Source organism: Trematomus bernacchii, unplaced genomic scaffold (genome assembly GCF_902827165.1).
Source record: "Trematomus bernacchii unplaced genomic scaffold, fTreBer1.1, whole genome shotgun sequence".
Lineage (NCBI taxonomy): Eukaryota > Metazoa > Chordata > Actinopteri > Perciformes > Nototheniidae > Trematomus > Trematomus bernacchii.
Genome location: NW_022988050.1, coordinates 14,653,065 through 14,663,854, shown reverse-complemented (window position 1 = coordinate 14,663,854; position 10,790 = coordinate 14,653,065). Strand labels below are relative to the sequence as shown.

Here is a 10,790-nt window from a genome sequence, read left to right as displayed (position 1 = left end):
ACTACAACAGGGTTTAGTATTACTTGATTTAAGTTTTTATGATGTTAGGGACAGAATAAACAAATCTTGAAATAAATAAAGTCATATTGTGTTGTTAAATTAACTGTGTAAACAAGGTGTTCTTGTGTTGTGCAAACCATCTGTATGGAGAATCTTAATTTACTCTGTAAATCAACGTTATTAGATTACAGAATTTTAAGGTACAAAGTAAAAACATATAAAATAAGCAGTCTAAAGTATTAGATAATAGTTTAAAATATATTTTAGAAGTTAAAATGGGGACAAAATAAAAAATGTACTTAAAAAAGGGTACATTTCTTAACTTATTAACGTATCTGTAGGTTGAGTAATTTAAAAAAGAAGTAGTTTTGACAAAAAAAAGAACACAATTCTGAAATTAAATCAATAATATCAATGTTACTTTCTATTTACTTGTTTTACTATTCATTTACCAAGAGAGTATTTATAAAATCATGACATAATGTATTTAGTTAACTGGAAATGTTTCCACACATTTGTCCTCTACATTTTGTAACACTTGTATTAATTGTTGTGTTATTATTATTATTATTACAATGTACTACATTATCTCTCTAAATACAGAATTCAGATTAAGTTAGTCTTGCATTTTTTTTCAACAAGTGATAAGATTTGGCTTGGTTTGTCAAAATAACAACTGCGTGGTCTTTGACGTCAAACGCGTCATTACCTCACATGTTTCCATGGTAACCGTGCGGAGCTCCTACAACTAATTAAACAAAATGACTGAGAAGAGTTTAGAGAAAATGATGAGCTTTTCCTGGGACAGAGACTCCGAGGACATGGAAGAAGACTCAGCGACCATGTTCGACGTGTTCAACAGTCACATGAGAGAGGTTTGTGCTGCTGCAGCCTGTCATGGTGGGAGTTAGCTAGCTCACCTAGCTACTCTGCTATGTGAGGTTACTGTGTACATTCTTTGAACGTTACTCGACTAACCCATAATGAAGGGAAACACTTTAAAAAAGGCCCAAAATAATTGCCAACAATCACTGAAGTAGCCATATTGATCACATGAAATTTTTCTTTCATGACATATAATGACAATGCCACTTAATATATCTCAAATACAATTTAGACTTATATATGAAAACTAGCAATTGACCTACAGTAAATTGATGCACAATAAATTCAATTTGAAGGGAAATGTAGACATAAAAGCCTTAGAAATAAAACAAATAACTGATTTTTGAATTGATTTATTTCATATTTAATTATTTCCCTATGTATTATCTTTGTTAACATTTATTTTGTCCACATACAGTATACAACCTTTATTTAGTAATATTAGTAATAATACATTCTCCTATCATAGGAGGAACCAGCTAACTTGAACCAAAACTGCTTATTCTACTGTGTCCTCTGTCCTGTGCACATCCTCCTCCTATTGGCTGTTATCACCTGAAATACAAGGCTGGGATTGGCTCGTGCCTTTTTCATGCAGCCTATATATATGTAATTGCATCCGAGTGCAGCCGGTTTGGTTTTACAGCATCTGGGGAACAATAGGTTTCTAGGATATAAGCTTTTATAAACAGAGAGGGCACGCAGCTCGCTAAGGCTTTACTCACTCAGTGCTTGATTTGGACGAGGAGACAGTAAGATGGAAGACATTAAAGCAGAACAAAAGAAAGAGGAGGAATCTGGGAGTAGTTTATTTCACCTACTTATGACAAAGAAGACTGATCTAGAAAAGGAAGAGGTTTGTAAAAATACAGCTTAGAGTAGAGGCATGTTAGAGTTCTGAGATCTAAGTTGAATTAAGGCTAAAAACATGATATCAAACAGCACATTATGTATTAACATATATAGCTTATTTGTACTTTGTGCATGTGTGTTCCCTCCTGTATGTGTGTGATATGTAACAAAGCACTTTCTGCTGTTGCTCTGCAGCTTTTCTAAGACTTTTCTCCGTTGTCTCCCCAGAGGATCGTGCTACAGCGGCTGATAGTGATTGCTCGGCTCCCCCACGACCTCGCTGACAGGACAGAACTTGGAGGTCAGCCAGCAATTACCTTAGAGCCACGAAGAGCGGGGGCACAATAGCTCAGTGCTCGATAATAATAAGGCACTGCTATTCCCCCTTCATTCAAATCAATGAACTAATCACCTTCTACCAATGTCATCTTGTTTTCCTTCAGGGGAGTGCAGGATGATGGTGATTGGTGTTACAAATGTACTGATCTATGTGGAGAAACATCTATTTCTCAACTCTTTAAAATGACAAAAATGTGAAAAGAGCTGTGACAGACTTTCCCTTTGTTGGAGTTTTTATAAGCTTTCACACCTCTATGAGAATGCGTCTGCAGGGCGTCCTGTCTGTTGGGCTTTTTCTAGTTGCTGCTTAGGAATACTGACACAATAAAAGAAAGGCTGAACTGTGTGTTAACGACAGAGACACTTTCAAGTTGTCAGGCTGCCTCATTTCTCACTTATCGGCAACAAACTATTCCTTTGTTTGTCTCCACGCAGCTCATTACGAGAGACTCAACTTTCAGCTTAGCAAACGGTATTCATGGGATCTGATGACGGGCCGGCTGTACATTTACCCATCCTGTCTGCTGCATATCATCGAAGTGAGTTTCAAGTTTGTCTATGAGGAAGATGTGTGTTGTGTTATCATTAAGGTTGCGTAGAAATGTAATCCACTGAATTACAAAAAATGTAATCGAATCTGAATACTTTTGGATACATTCAACCAAAAATGTAAGCTATTGCAAGTATTTTGGATTTTCAGGATCCACAGTTGGTTGAAACAAATGACCCATACAAGATTGGTACAAACTGAAAGTGCAATGTGAGTGTTTTTACAACATTGGAGTCAATTAAATAAATACAAATACATTTTAAATTGCCATATTTTGAATTACCAAAATAAACCAACTAAACAAATGTATTCTAGTAACCACTGACAACCACTACAATCTTTCTATGCATTATTTCAGATATAATTGCGGCTGCGGCTATTTGATTACTCAGTCCTCATTACTGTTATCCATTATGACTCAATATGGTGCTCTTACGCTTCTCTGTGCCTCTCTTCCAGTCATCCAGAGAGGTTCTGCTCTCTGTTCTGACAGACCTTAAAGACATGCAACACCAGACAGACGGGTAATGATGCTTCATTCATCCTCACATGAAAAGTGGTTTAAGGTTGCAAAATAATCATGTATCATTAAATTATCTTCTTGTACTAAGTTAAATATTCAAACCAAAGACCCAATGTTTTTATGACTGCACAATTCCATCAAAAGGAAATATTGATTTATGTAGCACTTCTCCTTTCAAAGAGTGCTTTAAAGGAAAAAAGGAAACAGTAAAGGAAAGTGCAAATAAAAGCAATAAGATCATAAAAGAATATTTAGTAGATGAAGTCATACCCTGCCAACTTCAAAGCACATATATGTATGTTTGAAGACAAAGGTATCATGTTTGACAATGATGGAAACAGATGAATAACATTCAACTTAAAAGCACTGTCATGGTGTGTTCAAATAATAATGTCTACCTGTGTGTGTGCTCATTTGTTCGTCTGTTTTTTTCACGTGTAACTAGGTCCATAAACACCCCTCACTGTAGAATAATCAAAAGGGATACAAATACCCTAAAACCAGACTGTTATATCTGGTAAACAGAACCATTGTTTCCATCTCTTTCAGTGCCTTGCTGGAAGCTCCCAGGGTTGTGTTCATGGCCCATCATCCTCAGAGCAGGCTGTTCCAACAGTGGAGCTACAAGGTGAGCTTTCATCTTTGAGGATGCATTCATATCAGTGGTGGATAGTAACACAGTACATTTACTCAAGTACTGTACTTAAGTACAATGTTGAGTCACTTTACCTGAGTATTCCCAGTTTATGCTACTTTGTACTTCCACTACATTTAAGAAGCCAATATTTACATTTTTACTCCCCATATTTATTTGTCAGCTTTTGTAACTAGTTCAGGGTTCTTACTGTCATTAAAAACCTGGAAAAGTCATGGAAATTCAAAATGCTAATTCCAGGCCCTGGAAAGGTTATGGAAAACAATATTTTTCCCAAAGTTTTGGAAAAGTCTTGGAAATGTAACTAAAGTTGCATCAAATATAATTTATATTTTATCTAATCGCCGAAATAGTAATACTATAATGATAATAAATACTGTATCGTATAGTAATGAAACGTAAAATGGCATTTAACTGTCGAGGTATTTTGCTGGTGAGAGATTTGAGTTTCTTTAGCGTGTAGAAGCTAGTAAGCCTATTTGATTTGTTTTAGATAGGCACAACATGTTTCATATGCAGACCTTATTTTCCTGTTCCATGTTCAAATAAACCATTTTCAGTGGTACCGCTGAGAGAGTCATTTTTTTGGTCATGAAAAATAGGTAAAGGTCATGGAGAAGTCATGGAAAAGTCATTGGTGAAAAAGTGTATGAACCCTGCTAGTTACTTTTTAGGCTATATTATTAGCTAATACAAAATCTAAATCAATGATTAAATAAACTTTGACATATATTTATAGGTTAAGATATCAAGTAGCAGTATAACAAATTATTCAAATGAGCTCTTCATTTACCAGTTGTGATCAAAACACATGAATAATCATAATAGTGACCCAGCAATTCAATATACGATTCTGAAATTGGCCATTAATAACAATACTTTTTACTTAAGTAAGATTTTGAATGCAGGACTTTTACTTGTACTTTTAAAATGTAGTATTGCTACTTTTACTTAAGTAACACATCTGAATACTTCTCCCACACTGATTAATAGCAGAAAAATAACACTGGGTGATACTTTAAATTGTCTTAGTAAGGTGTTGTTACAGCACCAGCCATCAGAAGCATTCATTCACTTTCTCCACGCATTTATTTAGATGTCCCCTCTTCTATGATTTCCCTCTCTGAATTATAATCTGTATGCATGAGTTTGTTGCAGTGTTTGAGTGTTTCATGTTGTTGAAGGTGCTCGAAGCAGACCAGGTGGCAGGAGACCCTGGAGCGAAGGCTCTTGAGGATGAGGAGGAGGCCACAGAAACTTTAGTGTGCACCGTTCTGTCAGGGCTGCAGACACTGGACAAATCTAAAAAGGTGTGTTCAGTTTTATGGTCTCTTTAGGGATTGATGTACAGCATATGGAGGCCAAGAGCTGTCATTGTAGTAAATGATTAAAAAATAAATAATTACTATAAGTATTAAATAAATGTAGCAATAAAAGCCTCAATCACTCAATAAATGTTCCTGGTCATTTAAAAATAATATTAACCCTTGGCTGTTAGTTGACAACATCAAGGCAACAAAATAAGTGAAAGAAAACCAGAAATAATTAGATATGACCATGATGAATTTATACAAAATTGACAATTATTATTAATAATAACTTCAAATAAATATGTGTGGGATGAGACCCCGGAGCTGATCGCCTCTCAGAGGGTTCTCTACAAGCTGCTGGCTCGAGAGGAGCTCTTGACGCCTCAGCAACACCTTCAGATGTACAACTCACCGCTAGACATCCACATGGACTTTGGTAAGAGCAGATGATAAATATACAGAGCATCCGGAAAGTATTCACACCCCTTAACCTTTTTCACATTACAGCCTTATTTCAAAATGGATTACATTTTTTTTTCTCAACATTCCACACACAATACCCCATAATGACAAATAGAAAACGTTTTTAAAGAATTTTTCGCAAATGTAACAAATGTAATATTACATGTACATAAATATTCACACCCTTTGCTTTGACACTGAAAATTGAGCTCAGGCGCATCCCGTTACCACTGATCATCCTTGAAATGTTTCAATAACTTGACTGGAGTCCACCTGTAGTAAATTAAATAGATTGGACATGACTTGGAAAGGAACACACCTGTCTATATGAGGTCCCACAGTTGACAGTGCATATCAGAGCACAAACCAAGTCATGAGGTCCAGGGAATTGTCTGTAGACCTCAGAGACAGGATTGTATCAAGGCACAGATCTGGGGAAGGGTACAGAAAAATGTCTGCAGCATTGAACGTCCCAACGAGCACAGTGGTCTCCATCATTTGCAAATGGAAGATGTTTGAAACTTCCACGGCTCTTCCTAAAGCTGGCCGCCCAAACCAAACTGAACATTGGGGGAGAAGGGCCTTAGTCAGAGAGGTGACCAAGAACCCGATGGTCACTCTGACAGAGCTCCAGTGTTCCTCTGTGGAGATGGGAGAACCTTCCAGAAGGACAACCATCTGTGCAGCACTCCACCAATCAGGCCTTTATGGTAGAGTGGCCAGAAGGAAGCCACTCCTCAGCAAAAGGCACATGAAAGCCCCCATGGAGCACCTAGAGGACTCTCAGACCATGAGAAACCAAATTGTCTGATGAAACCACAATGGATCTCTTTGGCCTGAATGCCAAGCATCATGTCTGGAGGAACCCAGGCACCGCTCATCACCTGGCCAACACCATCCCTACAGTGAAGCATGGTGGTGGCAGCATCATGTGGGGATGTGTTTCAGCGGCAGGAACTGGGAGACTAGTCAGGATCAAGGGAAAGATGAATGCAGCAATGTACAGGGAGATCCTTGATGAAAACCTGCTCCAGAGCGCTCTGGACCTCAGACTGGGGCGAAGGTTCACCTTTCAACAGGACAATGACCCTAAGCACACAGCCACGATAACAAAGGAGTGGCTTCGAGACAAGTCTGTGAATGTCCTTGAGTGGCCCAGCCAGAGCCCAGACTTGAACCGGATTGAATATCTCTGGAGAGATCTGAAAATGGCTGTGCACCGACGCTCCCCATCCAAGCTGATGGAGCTTGAGACGATCTGCAAAGAAGAATGGGAGAAACTGCCCAAAGAAAGGTGTGCCAAGCGTGTAGCATCATGCTCAAGAAGACTTAAGGCTGTAATTGCTGCCAAAGGTGCTTCAACAAAGTATTGAGTTAAGGGTGTGAATACTTATGCACATGGGATATTTGAGTGTTTTATTTTTAATTCATTAGCAAAAATTATTTTAAAACTTTTGTAACTTTGTCATTATGGGGTATTGTGTGTAGAATGTTGAGAAAACAAATGAATTTAATCCAAATTGAAATAAGGCTGTAACATAACAAAATGTGGAAAAAGTGAAGGGGTATGAATACTTTCCGGATGCACTGTATGCTTACTCATCCAACATTAATCTAATGAAAAGATGATTGTCTTTATAATAATCTTGTTGATTTTAGCGATGATTCAAAGTGTTGAATGAAGCAAATCTGCACCAAGTAACATTTTGCTCTGTGTTCCGATCACTTAACAGGACAAGTGATCCGCAGCAGCCGCCTCACCACGGTTTAATGTTGTGGACAAAAGGTCAAAGGTAGGGAATCTCGTTATTTTGCTTGTGTGATACTATGAAACTCAGTTAATGCTTCACCTTGACCTAGGACTGGTCAGTCTTGACACTTGCAAAACAATGACCTTGTTCCAATTGTATTCAGACATTCATGGTGAACGGAGGATAAATCCTTAAAGAAAATATAAATTTGTCTGAAAAAAATCAGAATCAGATTCAGAAATACTTTAATTATCCTGGGGGAATGTGGTTTTCCTGGCTGTGAGTGCTAACAGCTAACGGCTGTGTTGTTTTTCTGGGGTCCTCTGAAGATCACGTCACGGCTCCGCCTATACTGCGTTACTATAGATACTGCCCCAGTTCCTAAACTGTAATGGAAATGCGCCATAAAGTGAGCCAGTCCTAACGAGGCCCAGCCATACCGAGCGGGGCCGAGCGAGGCCGTGTAGTGGAAAGGCGCCATTAGAATGATGACCCAATACCTGCAAAACTAATGGCCTTCCCATCAGGCTCAGCTGTACTTTGTGTTTCCTGCTAATTAGCACCATGCTTAAACTCAAGATCATCAGCATGTTAGCGTTGTCACTGAGATCATGGTAGCATATTAGCATTTAGCTTTTAGCTTCAGAGAAACAGCATTTTGGCTGTAGACACTGTTGTACTTTTCTCTGCATGCTCCAATCTTTGCATGCAGCACAGCTTGGTTTTAACATGGCAGCTGTATGTTTGAGATTTTAGGTTTAACGTTTAGCAGAGCATGTGAAATGTTCATCTTAGAGGTCTTCATGCATTTCAGTGCTGTCACTGTCAGAGACTTAACATTGTGATTGACCTCGCAATTCAGAAACGTAATGGAGTGTTTTATGCCTCTGCAGAATGTTTGGCCTTCACTGAACTGCCTTGGATGTGACTGAAGGCTTCCTGGAGGAGAGAAATCACCGTGACAGTTTGAACATTTAATATACTGCAGCCTTTTTGTGTTCTTCAATATGCTTCTTTCCAAATGCTGTTATATATAACACTTGTTTATGTGAAATAACAGTGACACCACATTTGCAACAAAGGCACAGAAACTCCAGGTAATATAAAAACATTTTTTAATAGTTTCAACATTCGAATGAGGTTAATTTTAATTCTATCTTACTGTACACTGTGTTCCACTTGGTGACCGGGAGATAGCTCGTCCAAGAAAAAGGCATTTCCTCAAAACTTTAAAGAGTCCACAGCGTCACTACAGTTTCACACAAATAACTTTGAAGTCTCAAAAGATTCCTTGATCACTCATGTGTTCCCTTTTTATTTTGGCCCCCATTAATTGGAACGTAAGCAAAAACAAGGAAAGAAAAGAGGATTGGAGATGGATTTTTGCAATGGCTGCATGCACCACAGTGTAATCTACAAATAGTTTGGGTTCAAACAAATGCAGCATGGGTTTTTTCTTGCTTGCTATATGATTTTCTTGAACTTTTCTAGAGATTGTTGTCCTTTGAAAGCGTAGTTTTCTGGGCACAAACATAACGACAGCTTGATTTCCTGACAGTGATCTCTGTTCTGAGCCAGATGTGCTTTTCTTATTTGCTATAGACACTGTATAAACACAGAAGATACATGGGGGAAACAGTAAATCATGATGGTTTCAAAACAAACTGGTGGAAAGTTGACTAAAAAAGGTCAAAGGGCAGCACTAAATTCTTCTTCTTTTTTTATAAAGGTTGATCTATTCACTTATAAAAAATAAATACAAGCACATTTATATAGGACCAAAGATGAGACACATTTCATAGGCATGGTTTAAAAAAGCATGCTGCCGAGTTTCACACATCGAATCAAACGCCCCCCACGCCTCCCGACCCAAAACTGACACTTTTGATCAAATACCCCACCACTCTCTTTTACTTGAGAATATGTCCACAACACAAACAGTCTGCCTTCATCACGACCTACAGTATGAGGTGAACATCGTCTATCACCAATACATTCCACCTATTCATGTAAAAAAAGGCCTTTCGTATTTTTTGTGCTCAAAGGGCATGCTTGCAAAAGCTGTAATACTGGAAACTGTCTCCCGGCTGTCTCTTGCTCGACACGGTTATTGTTAATAAAGTTGTGTTTGATGAATACTGTATGTACAAGCCTTAATCTGAAACCCTTTAGTACAAAACGAAGAGCAGCACATTGTAACACAGAAATCCAGACATAGACAGGACACACCATTCACTTCAGCACAGCCAAATTGCAACAATTACTTTCTAAAGAAAATAAAAATAAACTCCTACTTATAAACACTGGCATAGATGCTGTATTGATTGAAGGGTCGGATTGAATCATTGGTGTGAATTGTAGCACAGCTGAAACATTAGGTCGATTTGTTTTGATTGACAGAAAGTGTTATTTTGAAGAGCAGAAATGCCAGACGGAAATAAATATGTGTTATTCACAGCCCTTAAATATCCTGTTGTTTCTGTGCCTGGGAAACTTTTTTTGCAGGTTCTGATTTGTTCTTTTTTTATCTATCACATATCTATCTAAGGTAACTGTAAAGATCTTAGTTTTTGTTTCGCTGTGAAACAAAAAGACAGCGGTGCAACAGTTTCATGCAGAGTCTCTTTTAACCTCTCAAACCCTGCGTTACAGCTGCAGGTTGTTCGGACAAGCTTTGTGCAAGCCCACAGAAAGTGATTTTACATTTTAAACAAGATCCGCACATTTAGAGAAATATCAAATATGCTGGATTCTCTGTTGGAACATCTTGAATTCTCCATTTGAAGAAATGTAACATCATGTACTGTAGCTGCGAAGATGTGTTAGAACAAGCTAATACAGAAAGGCAATATTATTCAACTGCAAAGCTAAAATGAGGGTTCAAGAGGTTAATTCTTATCTGCAACACAAGCACTATCAGCAGGTTTTATTAAGTAAATCTAAATCTAGATTTAACCTTGAGCCTATGTCAGTAAAGGTTGTTTTTTTTGTGTGAATGTGGCGATATTGTGCTAGAACCAGCGACATTGTAATATAATGTTCATCGACATATTTTTCAATGCAGTATTTTCATATATCTATATATATATATATATTTGATTTCTCCCCTGCCACTATATACAGAACTGGTATGTACAGCGGCTCACTATTTACAAAAGTCCTGTAAGTGATATTTGAAAGATAGAGGGTGGCAGAGCAGCACAGTGACTTTGAGGCCATGTGTAGTGGATGTTTTCAGGACATTATGGAGAGTGAAATCTGGATGGGTCATAGTGAAACCCCCCACAAGGCAAATAACAAACTGCTGCTGTCGAATGCAAACCTTGTTACTCCAGTTTTATTGATTTTCAAGTTTTCTGCTTCCTGAAAAGGTTTCGATGCGACAGCAGGGAAATTCTGGTCCCATGTTTCCTTTTTCTTAGATGAGATTCATGTGTAGTGGAAACAATCACAACTCTTCAGA

At 38.0% G+C, this 10,790-nt stretch overlaps 1 protein-coding gene across 1 annotated transcript; it reads left to right on the top strand.

Annotated features, from left to right (window-relative positions):
• The first annotated feature begins 709 nt into the window (after window positions 1-709).
• Window positions 710-9,786, top strand: LOC117473532 (testis-expressed protein 47-like). The gene is made up of 9 exons (XM_034119141.1): window positions 710-875; window positions 1,966-2,038; window positions 2,512-2,615; window positions 3,086-3,150; window positions 3,699-3,777; window positions 4,989-5,114; window positions 5,430-5,550; window positions 7,310-7,369; window positions 8,221-9,786. Exons 1-8 carry the CDS (start codon window positions 762-764, stop codon window positions 7,345-7,347), a joined length of 720 nt encoding a protein of 239 aa, XP_033975032.1. The 5' UTR covers window positions 710-761; the 3' UTR covers window positions 7,348-7,369; window positions 8,221-9,786.
• The last annotated feature ends 1,004 nt before the right edge of the window (window positions 9,787-10,790 follow it).